The sequence below is a fragment of the Lathamus discolor genome, chromosome 2, assembly GCF_037157495.1.
Source record: "Lathamus discolor isolate bLatDis1 chromosome 2, bLatDis1.hap1, whole genome shotgun sequence".
Lineage (NCBI taxonomy): Eukaryota > Metazoa > Chordata > Aves > Psittaciformes > Psittacidae > Lathamus > Lathamus discolor.
Genome location: NC_088885.1, coordinates 25,339,647 through 25,361,831, shown reverse-complemented (window position 1 = coordinate 25,361,831; position 22,185 = coordinate 25,339,647). Strand labels below are relative to the sequence as shown.

Genomic DNA, 22,185 nt, shown 5'->3' with positions numbered 1-22,185 from the left:
GAGGGAATAATGAATTTATTAGAAAACAGTTCCTCATTTAAACACAGGGAAAAATTGCTCCATTCCAATTATGACTCTGCAACAGTGCCAGAGGAACTGAGATATGAAAGTTGGCTTTCTAAGAAAATACATATGAAATATATTCATTGTCAAGTTAGTATTTTAGAAAAGCAATTAAAAACTAAAGTCCTGTTTCTGTCAATCCTTTATTTTTCTAAATTTGTCAACATTCTGAAGATGTTCTTGAAACTCACCTGCCTCAAAAGGTGCATATCAAACAGCACAAAGGCAATGTAGAAGAGAGATGCAAAACAATTTAAGAAGTTGAACTGCAAACAAAAATCTGTTATTAGTACTTAAGCAAAAGTTCAAATGCAGAATATCATCTAACTTTACCTAACTAACAGCTTCCACGCACATGTTCGTTAAAATTTTCAATTATGGTCTTATTCAGGTTTTCATTTGACAAGCTTAATGCTTTTCTAAACCATGGTGTACAAAGACAACTAAAATCCAATTATGAAATGTGGACATTAAAATAAACGTCACCTACTTAACTTCCATCTTTTGGCAGTTTCCCCATAGGTAATACAATAAAAGGGATGCACTAATCTTAATTTAGGATAATGATTGTTTTTCAGACAAATATTTTATTAAAATATGTGTTGGATGACAGCTCTCTCAACGTGTACAACTGTTACTCAATATATATTAGTTAAGCTTTATATTTTATTGCTTCAAGAGGATTTATGACCAAGAGAAATAAGCCCTACTTCAAAAATGAGACATAATCACAGTATGGTACATCTGGAAAATTATAACCAGGCTCTGAAGTTTATATATACTTATACTGCATACTTACCACTAAAACTTTCAGAATTAAATGATTTTGATATGAAGATTCCAGCCTGTGATTTTCTAAAATACCAACAAGATTATTGATTAGTAAACAGCAGAAGCACTTACCATATACCAGACATTGTTATACAAAGAGTAAAGAGACACTTTATCTCAAAATCACTTAACTAGGAGTTTTTGGGGAATAGTTCCTCAAGCACTTTATGGCAGAAAGAATTTATACCATACCAGTATCTCTCTTGACCTGTCAAGCTAATCTGATGCACAATATTAACATTCATATTTTTGGATACAACTCCAGTCCTTTTTCTACTCTGAAAGTTTTTCCTTTTGTATCTTTCTTCCTCAGAAGAGCTGTTTTATAACAGAAAAAACATCCATCACTCTCAATACTTAATAAAATGTGCCTAGTTATTGATTGTTCTCTGGCTGAAAATAAATGCAAAACTAACTGGAACAGATTATGAAAATTAATATCAGATTTGATTCAAACCCAGTAAATGCTCACAGAAATATTCCCATCTCCAAGGGATTTAGATCAGACCCTAAGCTCTAAAGCAAGACTAGAGTACATGAAGTTCAACGGATGCATTACTTATTCTAAAACCAAGATTTTTTAGTTCATTTCAAATGAACTATTGGCAGCTAATGTTTGAGGAAGGTTGGTTACTAGGGGGGGAGAAAAGGGAAGAGAACGGGAGATTTCTCATTTCTCTTTGCTATTTTGTCAGACTGTACCTTTAAAGCTTTGGCTGAGCAGTGACTGAGAAGGCAGCACACAAGCAAGAGCTGTGTCAACAAAGCAAAAAGAGACATCTTCACCTCCAGACCTTGCTCAGGACACAACAGCAGAGTTCTACTCTGACAGGGGCATGAAGGTGGACCCAACACACGGAAGATGCACTCAAGTGCTAAATGCAATTTTTACTTTTAGCTTTCACTAAATGACCAGGTCTCATGATAAATGGGTATGCTTAAAATAACCCCGCATAGTTGCCTATGCTTTGACAGTCTAGCTGTTTAAGGCAGATATTAGCTGCCAGGTAGGAGGGGAGGTAGGACAGCCAGATGAGCTCTTCATCCTATTCGCAGCATGGCAGCATAAACACATTGGATAGCACAAGTTGCCAGCGTAGTGAGTTACATAAATACTGTTGCTACTGAATACAAAACATCAGCTTAAACTCCAAAAAAATCTAGGTTAAAAAAAAAAATCCTTGGGTTACCTCTTAAAAACATTTTAGTCTACCTGGTCAACACAACTGGGCATTTTGCATAAAGGCTTTTTCTTTCAGTATAGTGGAAGAAAAAAAGAAATAACAAAAGACACCAATTGAAACCTAGATACGAATTTAAAAGTCATTATTTAAATATAAACCTTGAACAGTCATAAACAAATCAAGAGATTGCCTGCTTTTGCTATTGCTGCTGTCAAGTACAATTTGCTGAGCAAATAATTTCTGTGTGCAAAACCAATTCACACTTTAACACCTCTTTTTATTCTGACTTCTGCATGAATCTCCCTTTTGCTTAATCTTTCTTAGGTTAATTTTCTGGGTGTCCAGCTTTAGTAACCTGGATTCTGTACTGTAAACGCATGACATACTGAGCTACACAAACCATTTAACGCCCCATTAGCCTTACCTATTACTTTTGTCTGAAAGTGACTGCACATGTCTATAGAAGTGCTAAAATTCAAAATAAAGACTAACATTTCACTATCCTTATGTTAGGTTACAAAACATAATGCCCAAACTGTTAAGTCACACACACAAGGGGAAAAAAAGCAATCTGTTATAACACCCCATCTCTTCTGAGAGTGCCCAGAAGAAAATATTTCAATAGGGATGTGAAATCTCAGTCTTTGATATATATATATAATATATATATATTTATATACATAATATATATATATCATACACAAACACTCCCATATGGCATTTAGTTGGTGTTTTTAGACTTTGTTCCACTATCTCAGTGCCTCCATTCTCTGGACAGATAAATCAGTAGACTAAGATGTACTCAGCAAACCTGCAACTGCCAGGACAGACCCTCTGGTCACCCACCTCTGAGCTCATCTCAGCAAAACTGATACTTAATTTTGCTATTGATACAGCCAAATAAAGAGCTAAATGGAAAGGGGATTTCTGCAACAAAGGCAGAGAGAGGCTGAGGAGGAAGGCAGGATCACTTCTGATGATATGCTAGACTTAAACCAAATTAAACCAAGCGTGAAACTACAGTTTCAGAACACTCAAAATAAATATAAGTTAAAACAGACATCTCTTCTACCCCACAGTAAAAATCTACTTCAGGAAATTTCATTAGCATCCCATTGAACAAGAACTCAAAGTAATGCATTCTACGAAGAGACAAATTCTAAACATCTGTGATTCCAACTTTACGGAAAAAGAGTACAACAACTTCCTTACCCCATGATGTTAAGAATTCAGCAGCATACCGATAGATACGGTTCATAATTTCAATCACAACAGCATATATGATACTGGGCACAAACAGCATCAAGCTGCTGAAGTTAGAGTCATTCTTCTCATGATAATCCAGAGCCCACTCTTCCAAATCAAAGTAAATCATCATCACATACAGTGAGAAGTAGAGGCAAAGGCACACAAATGGTAAGGACACCAGATAAATCCGTAGCTGTCTCTTAATACTTGAGTACACTGGTTCCTCCCTCCCAGTGATGGGATTAATACCCAGGACGCCATGGAAGCCTGGTCTTGGTTCTTCAAACTGGCGTTTCATCAGCAGCGTCCCCCAATGGTATGTCATGGTGGCACAAATCCGCTTCCAAACTTCCAGTATCACAGTGGACCAGATCAGGTTGAATGTGGCAAACATCACGTATTTGTCATAGTCTTCCCATGCAAACACATAATAAGGAATCCCAATAACAGCCATCGGAATCAAAGCAAATGTGAAATACTCCAAGAAGGCAAAGTAGAGTGCAATGGTTTCACCGAAGTAGCAGCGTATCTCATCTGCAGAGAAAAACGAATCAATCAAGAACTACACTTAACATAGATGTCAGTATAACATCAAACTTGACTTTATATGAACCCTTTGGCCCATTTTTTCTCTAAGTAACACAGTGTATATTATATACCTTTTTATTCTGCCTTCTCCCATGTTCCAAAACCTCAGAAGGTTATCTAAATTATTATTTTTTTATGTTACATATACACACATACAGAAACACATGTACATATAATCACATGGCAGGGAATTCAGGTATCTAAGTACTTACCATATCAATATCAAATATATGGGGCAGGGAAATAAACCAAACACATTCTTGCAAACAGCACCTACCACTGAATGGCTAGGATGGCACAGAAGACATTTGGTATCATGAAAACCAAACAAACAGCAAGTGACATCTAACTTCTGAAGCTTGTCACTGGCATATACACACTTAGGAAACAAATTTGTTCCAGCCCACTCATAGCCAAAAAGGACTAGTTGTGCTTTGCCAGCCCTCAAGGAACTAAAGGAATAGCTGGAAAGGTACACTGAAATCTTATACATGTCAGATAGTAAAGCCAGGCTGAGACATTCCCTTCAGCAGACAACTGATACATGAAATACACACTGGTTGTACTCACCAAGGTTGTCTGCCTAGTTGTTATATAGACTTGAAAAGTGGATGCTAATGGATGCATTTCATGACAGATGTATTACCTCCAAGGAGGCCAAGATGTCATCTATCTTACTACTAATAAAAAAATGTAGGAGTATTATCCAACACAATCCAGACATGGCATCACACAATAAGATCTAGAAATTCCTAGCAAACCAAGTTTTTAGAATGCTGAAATCTTTTCCCACCTAGAAGACCACATTGCTTGCACGCCACTGCTATATATTCACCAGCTTAACAGAACAGTCACGACATCATGACCTCTGAACTGACACTATAAATGTCATCTCCATAATAGACTAGCACACCAAAACCTCATGTGCAATACCAGAATATTCTTACAGCTTATGGTTCACAAAACACTAGAGCAGAAGTTCACAATTGCCAATCAGTCACTGAAAGCAAGAAGGAAAGGCAAACAGAATCAGCACTCCAACATTCCTCTTAATACAAAATTTACTGACAAGTTCAAGTGTAGGTCATTAGTACCATTTCACACTCTAAACACACAGAAAGAAAGGCAGCCCTAAATTAGTACACACATAACAGGGTTCCTGATATTTACTTTGAAATTTTGTGTGTATTCAGTCTCAGTCAAAAAATATATCTCTCTTACACAAACAAAAGACAAGCACAAAGTAAGACCCCTAACACAATACTCTGAAGGCAGGCATTATCAAGCCAGATCTTTAACTTCCTGTAGCTCAAAAAAAAAAAAAAAAAAAAAAAATCAAGCAACTGCAAGGTGCAGAGATTAATAATTAGGCAAACTCTCAAATGTTTATTTTCTTATTTTTAAGTAAGGTTTACAGGTTTAGAATCCAGAACTTAACTTTCCACGTTACCAGGCTAGAAAATCGTTTTCATTTTAAGCTTATTCAATGGGGAAAATATACTCAGTGATACTGGCTTGCAACAACATATAGTCTTCATACAGATAATGAATTTAAAACAAACAGTTGTAAGCACACTTTTGACATGCCTACGACTCAAAATAGTTTTGGGAATTCCAGACATTGAGGAGCTTTCCTGTCAAGAGAAAACAGTCTTGACTTTGCCCATTACTGCTTTACAGATCAGGAGCACTTGTGATGTGCAGACTTGTTATATGGAAGCTTACAGACACTGAATCTGCAGACTCTGAACTACCAGTTTCACAAGTCTTGAACCATTTTGGGAGGTTACACAGGGAATATGCCCATCTGGTAAAAGAACAATGGTACAACTTTAGATGCTATGTTAGACGATCACAGTGCAAAAGCTAAGCCTTTGAACTTTCCCCCAGCTCCATCTTGGAAACTGTGACCAAAAGCTTATGTACAGAACTCCTACAGCCATGAGAAAGAAAATAAAGTGCACATCCAGTGCTTCACTCCAGAACAGCTGTGCTGCAAGTTGTTACAACAAAAGATTATCCTATGGCCATCTTATAATCATGCAGAATTTGATGTAGAGACCTCAACTGCGCATGTCAACAAATCTGGAAACATGAATCCCTCCTTAATCAGAGCCTAAGCCACTCCATTGATTCCAAGGCCAGTAAAAGCAAAGATGGGTAAAACAAGGACTTTGGTTCACAGCAAAACAACTTGGGCAGAAAGGTAGTGTTAGAAGAGGTGAACTGCAGTGGGTAATTGGGGATGTGAAAAGGTAAACAGTTACTGAAAAAACAGACTTCTTGGTATAATACTTACCTTCCACACAGGAGTTTCACTTTTAGGAAGGACCCTTGGTCTTCTCACACAAACTGAAGAGAAAACCTCTCCAACAGAAACCCTGCACTTTATTTGTAGTGGAGTAACTATTCACATACCTAAAGGTTGATAGCCAACTTTCACTCGACCATACCAGCTGTGACAGAGCTTCTTCAACTCTTCTCTATCCTGCAGTGGGAAAATCTGAACTAGAATACCACTGGTCAATAATCTTCTCACTAGAAGGAAAAGTTAAAAAAAAAAAAAAATGGTACCGAGCACTCCTTCAAAGACAGTGAAGTTGAGATAAGCAGACAGGTTACATGACATACTTAGCAAGCCTACAGTTCCTTTGAAATAAATCTAGCAGTTAAATCCTAAAACCAAATACATTATCTGCATGTTAGTTGAAAAGTATTCATTATAGAAAGCAGTTGGACCTCTTCATACAAGGACTGTGCAGTCCACTGGAAGAGAAAGAGCAATCTTTTTGTATCAATTAACAATTCCATAGGTTTGTAATATAATCAGTTGCAGCTTGAAAAGCAAAAAGTGCTATAGGTCAGAACTGAAATGCCATGTGTAGCTTTGCGGGGGAAGGTCTGGCTCTTGCATGTGAGCAAAGAAAGACATAACAAATCAAACTGACATAGGAAACCCAAACCAAAACACTAAACTGAAGAACCATTATTGTATTATGGAAAAGATACTAAAAACATTTTTGAATTACCAGTGTGAAATATCAGTTTACACTAATTCATAAATTACAACACATCTTCATTGCAAACAAACCAAACATTCCACAATTTGTATTTAACTTTGTTATGGAAAGCAATACTACCTGTAGGGATAAACAACTAACAAACTGGAAGTTACAACCATATAAATATTAAAAAGAAAATAAATGCAAAACAAGGAGAGGGTAGGCACTGGAAGCTGTATTATAGTTATTTACCACTTCCACTCAGCATTCACTTGACGTAACTAGAAAAATACCTTAGCTATATAAACAATTATCCGTGTAAACTTATCTGACATTTACATTCATTCACATTTCTTGAGCTACTGATATGCACATTCCTCTTTGATGACCAATACTAGTGAATAAAGACACCATTATTAAAAAGACATACAAGTATAAAGAGAAATTCTTCTAAGAAACTGCAGCATCTCTGCCAATCAGACAGTTCCAGCTACCATAAATACAGCACTAGCTCTCATTGCTTCTTTCTTCCATGAAAAGGAAGCTCTTGAAGCAAAGGGGAAGATGAATGAATTCTAATGACTGAAAAAAACCTTCCTTCATATTGTGAAATTTATAGTTCTGGAACACTGTTATTCATTCCAGCCCTTTTATACAAAACCAATCCAAGTGTATCATTATGTAATTTTTTAAAACCAAATGTTTTGGGTACTAATTATAAAAATAATGGATGACATCAATATATATGACAATTATCTAACTGAAAAGAACATAAGGCCAGAGTCTCATCCTCACAGAAAACTGAGGATGGAAACCTCTCTAGGAGTCATCTGGTCCAACCTGGTGCTCAAAATAGCTCCAGCTTGTATCAGGCTGCTAAGGGCCTTGTCTAGAAAAGATCTGAAAGTCTCACAGGACAGCTACCACAATCTCTCTAAACCCCTGTTTCAATGTTTGATTACCCTCATTGTGAAAAACATGTTCTCAATATCTATTCAGAATTTCTCTGGTTGCACTGTGCATCCATTACCTCTTGCCCTATTGCTGTGGAACAATGAGAAAAAGTTGATCAAATAGTGAGGTTTCAGTGTTTGAAGGATTTCTCTTCACTGCAGGACATACACTTTTTTCCACCAGAATGAACGCTATCCTACATCAACACAGTGAATTAGAGGGGACAAAATATTTGGCTTACCAATTGATTTTCCTGGATACAGCTTTGCCTGAGGATATCCAGGAATCATTTTTTCATCTTTAGCTCTCAAATTTTCGAGTTCATGTTTGATGATATACTGACATTCTGCCATTGTAAGAAAATTGTGATTGTCATCTAAATCAAAAAGAAGATAGTATGAAACTCTGCAGCACTGAAAGACAACCCTGGCAGCAACTAACAATCAAAACCAATCAGAATCAGGAAAAAAAAAAAAAGGTGACAATTACTGCCAATCAACATCCATTAGCAAAAACTCCACTGTTTAAAATACACACCTTGGGAAGATGTTTTCTCTAACTGGCACATGTTGGCCACTACAGTTTTGACTGCTCAGGTGAACTAAGAGAATGAATCACTCAAGAAACAAGAACACCCCTGAAGTGCTAATTGCTGGAGGCTGGGATAGTATACTGCTGCCCTACTGAAAGGCTGTTACTTAGGCATCCACTATTTGCCAGTCCCAGAATCTTCATACACCTTTCTGCCATTCAGTTACTGAAGTATTTTCATAGAAAAATACAATAAGATGTCAGGACAAATCTCCTTTCCAATAACCATTTCACACCAAATATCACAGTATCTTGCTCTTTATTGCCCATACAACCCAATTATATGCTATTTGAGACAATGAGTTCTTATAAAAATAGATAAATAACGTAAAACAAAGTAAGAAACATCTCAAAAAATTCTGAATTTTTAAGAGCTACAGCAACAAAACTATTGTCAACCCCATCAATTTACCATCAAGGAAACTGTAATTTCCTTGAGATAATGACCAATGGATTATTTTTTCCCCTCAGGAATAAGAAACTATAAGGATGGTCCTGAATATACTAAGTAAGAAGCTAAACCAGCAACAAATCTCTTAAGATGAAAAATAAACTATCAGGTAAATTGGGGAACTAGAAATCCTAGTAAGAAACACAGGCTGCAGGGTTTCTTTTTCAGATGACACATTTTTCACCTCATGTAAGCATGGTCAATTACTTTTATCCTCTGATCATATCTGGATAAAACTAAAATTATATTAGTGTTTAAAAAAAAAAGACAAAAATTATCTTTCAGGTTTACAGTAGTTGGGAGTTCCTGCTGCTACTACAGAATCTGTTAGCAATGGCAGTCAGATTAGTATAAAGGACATAAACACATGAAAGAAATAGAAATGACCTTTGCAACTGACAATTCTTCTCCAGGCTTTCCAATTTCAGAAAAGTATGGTTGGAAGAGAAGAGACACTGCAACAGTTATTGTGCACAGCAGCAGTGTTAAATAAACTGAGACCAAACAAACAACAAAACTCAACTTTATTACTGTTTCAGACAGACCCAAGCAGCCTTTTATTAAAAATGTGATGAAAGTCATCACCCAAGCAGGCACAGGAAAAGTATTCGCAAGATTAAGGTTGAATTAAAATATTTACCTGGAGAGGAAAATAAGTTTTGCCACTGTAGGGGGCTTAAATACCTTACAGGTAGCACATTTAAGAGAGAATGTTACTGTGTTAGCACCCCCTCAAAATAAAAAAGGAAAAGGAATAATTTCACTAATCATGCCCAAATTCCACTGCATGGCTCTGTAGTGTTATTTATTTTTGTTTGATGTGTAAATATAGTAGAAAAATTATTTTCAAATGTATTTGAAAATGTTAATTTTCTCCAGCTAATTCTAAGATCAGCCTCAAAACTGGCTCACAGAAACTAAACTGCTAACTTTAATTCCTTTAATTCATAATGTTGATCATTAATCCTGCACACACATTTCTCAACCTTTTTTTTTTTTGTCTTAATTTCAACAAAATACTTTCGTACAAGTAAGAGAATATTTGGAGCACACAAAAGCATAAAGTAAAACTCAAGCAAAAAGTGAAAGCAGAAACAATTTTCATTTCATTATATGATCTGAATTCCCATACGTAAAAATCAGTATTTTTTCATGGCTTGTTCTTCCCATTTTTGCTCACTGCTACCATCCCAAGGAAAAAAAAGACCATAAAAGATTTAACTGCTTATTTGCTTATCTTTAGCCATAGCTTTCCAATGCCAAAGACCCCTAAAATTCCTTACCTGCAAAATCTTTGAAAGTTTTTCTGCTGCTATATGTAAAAGTTCTCATCGAGTTATCATTACATTCCTTCACCAAACCCACAGTTTCAGCTCCCAGCAACAGCCTTAAGTGGGAAGCTCCAACTAGGTAAATATTTTCACCTTCTTTTTCTGTGAGCAATGGTTTAACCATCAGTTGTGCACCTTTAAAGAAAGGCAAAATAAGGAAGAAAATACATTAAAATTAAGTCTCAAACCCCTCATATTTTAGCATCCATCATACTGGACCTAGTTATCAGGAGTGCTGAAGCTGCATAAGGGCACAATGAATTAAGGCTTCAACAACACCTGAAGTGTGCTGTTCAGGATCTTGCAGGGTCATCCCCTTATTTAGCTTGGATCTTTTCCCCTAGCGGTCACATCATGTAAGCAACCGATGCTCTTACAAATGGCCCCACTCTTTTTAAAGAGACTAGGCTTTTGAAATAGAAACATCCCTGACTTATTTAACTGAGGCCTGAAAGCAAGTTTTTAGCCACAAATCCAACAGCCACAGAAATATTACTGACCATGAGATACAAGCTACAACAGCCATAAATAATGTCTTCCTAAAAAATGTAAAAAAACCCCACCCCAGTCAGTCTATGGAATTACAAATCAACTAGCCTAACTTCAATTCCTGGAATTGAATAATACACTAAATTGAGTAATGAAATATTGTCTTTGTAAGAGCCTACAAGCTACCAAAACGAAAATTAAAATCCAACATGAATTTATCAATATTAACTTGCTTACTGCTATCTCAACTTCATTCTACGAAACAGTACTAGATCTTATGTACAGGATAGTAGATGTGATGTGCCTTCATTTTGGCAAGCCTTAGAATGTTCTCATAAGAAACAACAGAAAGATTCTGCTGATACTGTTTCACCACAAAAAAAAATTGAAATATTCTAGAGTTTAACAGACATGTGACCTTAAACTGATATTTTCATTAATAACTGGGTTCAGTTATTACATTTTCATCATACCAGCACGAAGTTCTACTCTTATACACAATTAAACAACTTCAAAAATGTAAAATGGAGTGGGCTTAGCTAAAGAACAATTACCACAAACTACCTGAAAACCGGTTTTCTATGTCTTCATACTACGATGACAGCCAATTTGATTTCAAAGTGTTACAGAAGGTCATACTGTACTCACCTCCCTTTGCTTTTTTGTCCACAATTCTTTTAGTGAACCATTCTATGGTTTCCGCTTTGGCACTTTTGGCAAGCTCAATTACTACCAGAGGCCTGAAGTCAGACTCACAAATATCCAGGAAAGACCAGCTTTGTGACATCTTTTGAGAGCTTGCTAAGTACAAAAACAAAACAAAAATGCCAGTGTTAAATAAATATTTGGTATCAATCTAAAACCCATAAAACTTTATTATTGCAAGTTATATGTGTCTGTCCTTAGCAAAGCCGCAGATGCCCATTTCTGTGGGCCTACTATAAAAAGCAACCTGTCCAGTGCCACTTGGCAAGACGATACCAGTCTTCGGTGGCATTTATGTCCTGCTCTCTAAGTAGGGAAATTGTTCTGCTATGTACAGCAAAGCAGTAGTGATAAGAAAGCCAATAAATAAATTAAAGTAACAAAGAGATGCTATCATCAAAAACAACAGTTTGTAACTTCCTACAGTGTATTTGTCTGCAAATGAAAACAAAAGAGAATAGTCAAGAGATATCTAAAACCTGTAAGATTCTCCTGGTAAGAGAGGGCAAATACATTATACATTTAAGGAGACGCCTTCTCAGTTAATCTAGTGAAGCTTTAAACATACCAAGGAAGCTCATACTAACTTGGGTAGGTGAGTGGGATATCTATCACACAGATAGGCAAATTATGCACAAAGTACTTTTATGACATGTTCAAAGATATGAACCAAGTGTTCTGTGACAAAGTCCAGTTACAAAGTGTTGAGCATCAGCATAGTTTTATATGTAAATATCCAAACAATCTATGTCAACCTTCACAGAATCACAGAACCATTCAGATTGGAAAAGACCTTTAAGTCTGACTGTTAACCTAACACTGCCACGTCCACAACTAAACCAGGTTCCTAAAAACCACATTACAGGTCTTTTAAATATTCCAAGGATGGCGACTCAACCACTTCCCTGGGCAGCCTTTTACAACGCTTGACAACCCTTCCACTGAAGAATTTTTCCTAATAGTCAACCTCTCCTGGTGCATCTTGAAGCCATTTTCTCTTGTCCTAGTGCAGTACTTGGGAGGAGACTGACACCCTCCTTGCTCCAACCTCCTTTCAGGTAGCTGTAGAGAGCAATAAGGTCCCCCCTGAGCCTTCTCTTCTCCAGACTAAATAACCCCAGTGCTCAGCTGTTCCTTGTGAGTCTTGTTGACACTGCGTCTTCGTTTTTTACATAAATGATCCTACAGAGATCACTGTATCATTATCAATACCTCTAAGATTCTTCATATATCATCTCAGAGGTGTTAATTATAAGAAAAATTTGGTAACTAAACTACTCAGTTAAAAAATACACTAAAAAAAGAAAAAACGATAACCAAAAAACCCTATCACAGACTGAATTTAAAACTGAAGGGAAGGTTTGGTGGGCTTAGGGTTTGTTTTTTTTTCTTGCTATTAAGTTCACTGAAGATTTTATCTACTGTCTTTAAGCAGCTTTCCCCTCTCCTGTTCAAAGACTGAAATTACTTAATTCCTAAGAAAGTTGCTCTAAGGATGCAGTTTACCTTTTATGACAGTTATACTTGCGTGATTCACAAAGAAATCACTATCTTCAGTATTTCACGTAAATTGTCCTACAAAGTACAGTGATACTGCAAACATATGCATATCATAATAAACAGGATCTATTTGCTTTTAACTGGAAAAAAACAAAAAAACCTTTCAAGACAGATTTCAGTGGGGTTTTCGGTTAGTTTCACTTGCCAGTTCCCAAGAACACAATTCTGCAGCATTCATATTTACAGCTCTGAACCCAAGTATGTGTGTCTTTAAAAGAAATACACTATATTAATAAAGTATTTTAAATCATTTTAGATAAAAATCTGCACAAGCAGGATGAACCAAAGGAAAACATCATCAGGGATAAGGCACTGTGATTGTCAGTAACTGACTACACTGCCTTGATGAGTCACTCCAGCTCACTGATTCACTTTCCATAATTAGTTTTATGTTTCTTAGGATAACACTTGCCACATTGTGTATGGTGCAATTTCTAGATTTTTAAAAAAATGATACGCACTAGATAATTATTAAATATTTCTAGTATCACTTTCCAGAACAGTTACCTTCTGCAAACAGCCTCTGTATAAACAGTACACCACTACTCATTAAACTTTGGTTCTATCAGAAGACAGGTTGGACAGCGCATGGAGCAACCTGGTCTAATGGAAGGTGTCCCTGCCCGTGGCAGGGGATTGGAACTGGATGAGCTTTAAGGTCCCTTCCAACCCAAACCAGTCCGTGATTCTGTAATTTCTTCAGATTCATTGTGCCTGAAGTGGTGCCTAAGTAAGATCTGTTAATTTTAGGTTTATTACAACTGAAACATAGAGCAGGGTTTAAGCACCCTTCCAACATGTGTTTGTGATTTCCTATACCCATTTTGAATGCCTGCCACTGATCCCACCGGATACAACTTGGCCTCTCATACCTACGCTCAGCGCAACTTGTGACAGACCCAGATCCGTGGGGAACACAAACAAAAGCACTTCTAACCCCTAGTCCCCTTTCCCAGCCACGAAGCTCAGGAAGGGCTCCAGGCACCCTCACGACAGAGGCAGCTCCCCGGACGACCAGACAGGAGAGGCCCAGCCACCCCATCGCCGCCAGCCGACCAGTGACTCACTTCGCCTCTCCCTCCAGCCAGGCCGCGGTCCGCCGGCGGACACCGCCCTGGCTCCCCCACGCTCCACCTCCGGCCGAGCAGACAGGCCGGGGCACTAAGAGGCTGCTCAACACCACCTGCGCGCCAAGGCGGGGAAGGCTAGCCCGGCTGGGCTGGGCTGGGCTGGGCTGGGATAGAAAGCGGAAGACTCCTCCTCTCGCGGCAGCGAGAACCCCTTCCCGCTGAGAGACAACTGACCACCCTTCCCATACTCCTGCTCACCGCCGGCTGCCGGCTCCATATCCGCACGGCCGGGCCCAGCTGGGCAAGAACCTCCCTGCGGCCGCTGACGGGCGCTGCGCCGAGCCGGCCCAGCTGGGGCACCACCCTCCACGCCGAGGTCCCCCCTCCCACTGGCTGAGGCGGTGCTGCTCCGCCTCGTTCTCGTGCTCACGGAGCAAGCGCGGGAGTGCTGAGGAGACTGGGGCGGGTAGGCTGGTGCTGGGGTCCCCGGCGGTGTTGGGTGGCGGCCGCGGCCCTGTCCCGGTGCCGCAGTACTGTCACACTGCTTCATTACAGTATTTTACCAGCGCTCCTATGGGCAATGAGCCCTCTCTTCTTCATCCTCTGGTTTTTGCCCATTTCCTTTCCCATGCTGTCTCTCTTTGCCAGGCCAAATTTCTTTCTGGAGCTGAAGCTAAAAGCCGTGCTCTTCAACTGTGTTAGTTTTGTTTGTAAACATATTTTCTACGGGGAAAAGAGGAAAATTTTGCCTTTTTGATAACAAAGATTTCTGTAGAAATTCCACACATCCATGCGTAGCTGAGAAGGGCAAAGTGCCTTGAAGAGCAGGAAAGGCAGAGGGAGAAGCTGGCTGGCAAAATGCACCGTGCTGCTGGGTTTGTGGAAGCTTTTGTAAACCAGGTTCTCGCGAGTATTGCTTTGGACAATACTGGGGCGTTCGGTGTCTCTTGCAAAGAGGTCAGCCTACAGATGTAACCAGCGCACGCTGATCTAGACTGGTCACAGAAACTGGCCCTCACAGCTGGGAGCTGCCCTGTGTTTGTCTCTCTGGTTTGTGCTAAGTAGGCACACGCTGTTGCTTAACTTACAAGCTACTGAAAGCAAATTCATAACAGCTTTTCAGGTCAGATGGAACTGCTGTAAACTAATTATCTGACAAGCAACTTCATTTTGGCTTATCCAGTGGAATTAGGGACTGCCTCAGGAAAAAGACCCCTGTGGTAGAGGTTTTTTAGAGCCAATGTATAGACCCCATACAGAGTACAACTGCCAGAAGGTAAGCTGTATCCGTCCTCTAGCATCTGGCTATTATTCAACACGTACTTTTCAGTGTATTTGGAAATACAGAGAAAAGTTGGGTTTGTACTCAGTAGCCAGTATAAAATACCAGTTTCTGGTGATAGTTGTGGGGTTTTTTGTTATTTATAGCCAGTGAAGCAGTGAGGGACTAGAGCACTTGGGAAAATGGAGGTATATGAATACCTGAAATTCAGGCTCTACAGACTGCAGTAGGGAGTTTCAGATAGTCACAGTCTATATCAGCTAGTTTGGGCAGAATGTGTTAGTCATACTTCTTAAACTGTGTCTCAGTTTCTTCTAGCTCCCAGGGGCCTACCCCTATAGTTCCTCACCAGTGAGTATTTCTGACTTGTGAAAACTCACTTTTTGAAGATATAGCATGGCAATAACAGACATGGGTTTAACAAAAGTGGGGCTTTAGACATGCTTTATTCTTGTGGTTTGGGTGTTGTGAATCTCCAGTTATGATGCATCTCTTGAATATCCAGAGTCTTCATGGGCTTTAGTCTCTGTTTTTTAAAAGCCCTCTGGCTTTCTTGGCCTGACATCTTCATTCTGCTAGTGGCTTACAAAAAGTCCTTCTAAACCAATCTCTTACCAACTTCACTTCTGAGCTTTCAGGGGGGACTTGCAATTACACAATTACTATTCATAATTACTAATTGTGTAAACAGCCATTCAAGATCAGTGTCTTTTTTGGTATCGACTTTGTTTTTCTACTGGATAGGGTCATTTAATGTCAATATTCCTTGATGGGACCATCACATTTCCTCAATGTCATCTATCCACTAGGTGTCACATTCTTGCTATGCGATGAATTCTTAACTGTTACACTCCTTTCTAAAAGGTTCTCGTTTTGCTAGCCATACATAAAGGTTAGCACATAACTCCATGTCCACAAAAGAAAACCAGGATTCATAAGTGGATATGGTGGATGTGTCTAAAACGTAATCTGCATACACATACACTGCTGGCACAGTGGAAACACCACAATGGCAGAAGTAAATTACCTTGTGCCAAACATAGTGTTGCAGTGATTAGAAATTTTCCATTAGGAGGACTAGCTAATTTAAAGATGGATCAGGTATGCACTAAATTGCAAACTGTACTATCACCATAGCTAAATATAAATCCCAAGCTTGTATCCATTTGTGACTGTAGTCCAGTCCTGTGATTCTGTTAGCTGATTATAGCATTTTAATGGTGTGTCTCTGTCACAATGCAGACTGTAGCCAGAGTATAATGGATGAGCTGTAGAAAACAAAAAAGAATCCATCAGAATTTCAAGAGCAGTGGATTTTTCTTTCTGTGATTAACCCTCTTCTCCCTGGACTAATAACTACCACAATACTTAACTAAATTAACAAGCTGTTAACCTACTGTGAGGTGAAATTCTCTTTTACACCTGGTTGAAACTCTGCTCACATAGCTAAATCCATCCAGCATCTCACTGCTACTAAGAGGGTGAGATCTCACTTCCAGTCCACCATTACATTGTGCCCTCCTTGCCAGCTCTAAGGCTCTGCGCCATTTTATCACTGTCCTTGGCACTCACCAGATCTTTTCCTGAGCCCATGCAATTTATTAGCTCCACAGAAATCTACCCCCTTTTGGCTGGTTTTGCTTTGTCCTATTTTTAGTGATCAACTAAACTTGGAGAAAGACTAGATAAGATCAAGAGCTGGCACAAGGTAAGCACTTTTCCATACAGCAAATCTTATTAATTCAAATGCATATAGATAGATGTATGGTATGACAACCATACCCTATATAGTCACATAAATGAGATTAATATTGGCTCTTATCTGAAGTTACACATAATAGCAATCATTCTCTTCAGATTTACCTTTACCTAGGTTTTGATGCACACTGAAACACTGTGTTTTCATAAAAGTAAGGACCAATTAACAGTAAAATATACTTTTCATTCACAAGCTAATGACATACTGTAAAATGGATGATGGGACACCTAAAGTTAAAGGCTGTCATGGTAATTACATTAAAATTTTAGTAACTAAAATTTATTTGTCAGAGTAAGATGACTAGAAACTATATTGTGCAGCCAGTTATGTATATATATAACACATATAATTGGTATGCGTTACTAGATAGCAGAATTTACACATTCTAACCAAACGGGCAGAGACTGGACTCATTAGTATCCATGGTGCTGTAACTGATACTGTGTCTCATGTCTGGCACTGACTTTCAGTAGATTGTGGTTTTCAAATAGCTGTTTTAACAGTATCTCTGCCTGGATTTAGGAACCAAAGGAAGATTCTGCTAATACTTTGGTAGGCTGCTAAATTATGATTGTAGCAGAAAGAGCTTAACTAAGGTTTGGGAGAGGCAAGTTCAGGAATGTAGTATTCAGTAAAAGTCCTTCCACCCACTACCTTCAAAGTAACTCTAAAAGTAACGTCATGACAAATCCCCTTACAGTCCTACTCTGAGAGCTCTGAATTATGAATGGGACTGGCCATAGGATGGCTGAGGAAGTTAATGATTCCAGGTGTCTTTCACCCTTTGTGACTCAATTCAGGTGCCGTTCAGCTGCTGGATAAGCACAGCATGAATGAGTCTTTAAGGCCTACCCAAATCAGAGAGCAGGAATACCATCAGCCGATCCAAACTAATCAGATGTGCACATGGTGGTTTTTGTTGTGCTTCATGAAATATTTCATGTGTTCTTACAGACAACTTCATAAAAGTATTTATATAAAATGAAAATACTACATCTCTACTTTATGTGGTCCATTTTACTTTAACTTAGAAGTAACTTGAAACATAACTTGGGAGCTTGTCTTTTATGGAGTTCTCAATTATGAAAAGAAAAGTTTTTCTAGCTGATTCTTCATTCTGTCATAAATTGATTTCTCTAAGGAAATAATGCTGGCAAAACAATCACAGATTTGACAGCTGTCCAACAGTTTTAAATCTGAAGACTCTCAGATCTGTTTTCCTTTCATTCAGTATACACTATTGTGTTGCATGATACATTTGTAAGTCTGCATATAACTTTTTTGTTTACTTACTATGCCTTAGTATAAACTCTAGATCTGTTCATTTGACTGTTCTCACCGCTGCTTGCAAAATGACAAAACTAGTTAAATCCATTAAACTACAGATACCTGTCCTGGGTTCAGCAGTAGCAGTCATTTTTCTCCTTCTTAGTAGCTAGTGCAGTGCTATGTTTTCATTTTTTGGCCTGGGAACAGAGCTGATAACGCCGATGTTTTTAGTTGCTGCTCAAATGTTTGGTCTGACCAAGGACCTTCTGAGCCTCATGCTCTGCCAGGGTGGAGGGGAAGCTGGGAGGAAGCAGAGACAGGACACCTGACCCAAACTAGCCAAAGAGGTATTCCATACCACAGCACATCATGCCCAGGATGTAACGGTGAGTTACCCGGAAGGGCTAGGGGACTGCAGGGTTGGACGAGGGATCGGTCAGTGCTCGGCTGGGGGGAGTGGGGCGAGTTATTGGTCGGCTGGTGTTGAGGTGTTGTATTCTTTCCTCTTATTTCCTTTACCATTATTATTATTGGTGGTAGCAGTAGTGGTTTGTGTTATACCTCAGTTACTAAACTGTTCTTATCTCATCCCATGGGAGTTGCATTCTTTTCGATTCTCCTCTCCATCCCTCCAGGAGTAGAGGGAGGGAAAGAAGGGGGGGGAGTGAGTGAACGAGGTTTGTGGTTGGGTTTAAACCACAACAATACCCTGCTTCTGTTAATTTCTGGCCTATTTCTAAAGGCCCAAGCTTGTCATTATTACTGCTTTCAGTCTAGTTTACATACTACATCTACATACTCAGAAACATAGCATCCCCTTCATTTTCAGATAGCCCCCAACTGATGCATATGGGTATCTACTCATCCAAGACCCCAAACCAGAAATTAAAATCACAAGCCTTGAATAAATCACTCTTGATTTTTTTGACCAAAATAAAAATGTGATCACTCGATTTCGCAAAATTATGGAACGTGTCCCCTTAGAAACCAACACCACCAAGAACAAAATATTGAACTAATGAAAATAGTACCATTTGAAATAATCAGTGAAACACTGCAAAGAAATCACTGAAGTAATACTAGCTATTAAAAACTGGATGTGTCAAAAGAGAAAGTCTTTTGCTGTGCTTTCTACAGGGCTAGTGAACAAAGCACTGAGAGTACAAGGTGTGCATATGCTGTTGTTAAAAGACTGCATGTGCTTATCTAGTTCAACATGTACTTTCATCTATCTAGTTAGTTCCTTGAATGCAAAATCTGTTACAGTTTTTCACCATCTGAGTCTGCATGGGTCTCAAGTGCTGTTAGAAGTGTTCAGAGCATGGGATAATAAAGATACATGGTGTATTCTGTCAGTTCTGGGGAACACAAGGCACTCTGTGTGCCTTAAAAACCCTTAAAAATCTTTCTCCTAGGGGATCTAGTCATGTACTGCAAACAGAGTTCGGAATGCATTTATTTTTTTCAAGAAAAATAAAGTTGTATTTTGGTAATGTGATATAACGAAGTCTGTGTTCAGTTCAGATGTATGAGAGTGACAGGTGTCTGGGTACAGGCAATCTCAGTCCATCCTGGGTGTTGAGGGGGTGTATGTAAAGCTGTTACATGAGTCACAGGGGGCCCCCTTAGTATTCATGTAAGGCCCTAGAGCTCATGGGAACACAACGCTTAATATATTACTGCAGTATTGGGGTGGGGGGAGACTCTACATGAGGATGACAGATGAAGGCTTCTCTCTTCTGTGTAGGGCCATGTATTGGAGGTGTGCACCCTTGCTGTGTGGCAAGACACACTCCCCTGGAGGTTACCTAAGGTAGGCAGGCCCCCTGGGCTGGGATGCAGAACGGCATGGATCAGCAGCACAGGCAGGGCTTACTTGGCTATTAGAGACAGCCACAGCTTCTTCCCAGGCACATGGGACTGAAGACTCTGAGAGAAGCTGCAGTGCTATACTAATAGCACCAGTTCCCTGTACTATAGAAGGGAACTACATGGTGAAGGCTAATGTTGAGGTGTGGGAGGATTAAATCTGCTATTGCTTTATTAAATCCACACCTGCAACAGTATCTATGTCTTTCTCACTTAACTGAAATAGAACTTGTCTGCTCTTCTGGACACTCTGGAAATACTGGTAAATACTTGGTGGCTGTCAGCACTCATTTATGTTGTCACTCTGAAGCTAGCAGCTTACTAACGAAAGTGAGAGTAAGAAGCAGGGTTGGTCCTGGGTCCCAGCTGAGACAGCTTGTCTGAAATCCCAGCTCCAGACTAAATGAAATGGTTTCAGGTGTCCGTAAGTAGCCACCACGTCTGTGTAACTGCACAAGAAACAGTCAAGACATTCCCTCAAGTACTTACAAGTGGCTGGTGGTAAGGGCTGAAACACTGCCCTTAGTGGCGTATGATGACCGTCTGTAGAGAGATGGGTTTCCACATGACAGACAGATAGGCCCTGTTGGAAATTTGTGTGTCTGGAAATACGGATCTGTGCAACAACTGGTAGAACAAACTATTCTGGGACTGTTCCTGCTTAATATGGTTGTGTACTCTGAAACCACTGAGCTGCAGTGCTTTATCAATTCAGAGAAGTTTGAAACTCACACTAACCTAGGCTTGAAACACTCCAATCTAAAACATTCTGGGCATTTAACATTCTTAAACGCAGGGAGACAGGTAAATGGCAGAATGAGGATAAGTACTGGCAATATGAGATGGTGTAAAAACAGTAGCTCACACTTAAGGTAATGATCCACTTGGCAACACTGACAGCATGCTGTGAGGCTACAGATACCGGCATCATCTCTCCAGAAGGATACACTGTGAATATGTTTAGGTTTTCCATATCCCTTGTTTACACAACTGTTAATAAGAAGCAATACTGAGTTATCAGATACTTTGGATTTGTTCCTTAATCATTAGTGAAGTAATCACACACCCTTTTCTGACATTTTTAAAGAGGACTTCAAGATTCAAAGGTGAAAGGCATTTTGCCTTCCACAGACAACAGTTGTGCCTCAATTAGTTAAATGGTCTTTCAGGAGGCCTTAACATATTTTTTGGATTTTGTTGTATGACCAAAGTAATGTTGTGTGACACCTAAGGAAAAAAACATAAGTTTGCCAAAATCATTGATTGCAAAAATGCACAGCTCTTACGGTAGATGTAGTATTATTTGTGTAATATTATTTATTGTAGATATTAGCATCTTCCTGGATTTTGTTATCTAGATCTGTAATTGTTTTATGGGCTTTTTTTTTATTTTGTTTTTGTTTGTTTGTTTGTCATGGGGCAGTTACATTTAATTGTTGATTTCTTCACTATGTCCCATTATTCCACTCTCTGAGAGATGCAGTGGATAATAAAGTTAGTTCACCAATTTGTTTTCCTAATTTCAAAACCCCTATACATTTATTTGTTATTTAAAATGTACATAGACTCATCAAATCATAGAATAGGTTGGAAGGGACTTTCAAAGGTTATCTAGTCCAGCCCCCTGCACTTTCATGTTTGGTACAGGAAATTTCAACAGCATCTGAACATACTTGAATAAGGAGGAAAATCATAAAGAAATGATAGTTCTTTAAAAGACCAGAAGAAACAACACCTGAGCATTCAACTGGAACCTTTATTAAAGTTTCTTCCTTACTAGGTACCAAATCAAGTGAAAATGTAATCAAAGTCATGTACCCATGTTATGGTTTAAACAAGCCACACAGCTCATTCACTCACTCCCCCCCCCCACCGCCTTTCTCCCTCTTTCTTTCCTTCCCCCCCCCCCCACTCCCAGAAGGATGGGGAGGAGAATCGA

General features: G+C 39.0%; 1 protein-coding gene across 4 annotated transcripts in view; it reads right to left on the bottom strand.

Annotated features, from left to right (window-relative positions):
- The window catches only part of ANO10 (anoctamin 10), a 129,936-nt gene extending 115,483 nt beyond the window's left edge, over window positions 1-14,453 (bottom strand). The window contains exons 1-8 of one of the 4 annotated variants that reach the window (XR_010609870.1): window positions 14,326-14,451; window positions 11,381-11,533; window positions 10,196-10,378; window positions 8,112-8,246; window positions 6,333-6,452; window positions 3,291-3,860; window positions 863-918; window positions 255-329 (exon numbers count right to left, since the gene is read on the bottom strand). Coding sequence is in view for 3 of the 4 variants with exons in the window: in XM_065666188.1 (XP_065522260.1) it covers window positions 255-329; window positions 863-918; window positions 3,291-3,860; window positions 6,333-6,452; window positions 8,112-8,246; window positions 10,196-10,378; window positions 11,381-11,533; window positions 14,326-14,344 (1,311 nt within the window). In the remaining variant the exon portion in view is untranslated. Of the gene's footprint in view, window positions 1-254; window positions 330-862; window positions 919-3,290; window positions 3,861-6,332; window positions 6,453-8,111; window positions 8,247-10,195; window positions 10,379-11,380; window positions 11,534-14,064; window positions 14,111-14,325 lie in introns of those variants that run through there. The other 3 variants (XM_065666188.1, XM_065666186.1, XM_065666187.1) reach the window with 3 other exon arrangements.
- Window positions 14,454-22,185: the final 7,732 nt, after the last annotated feature.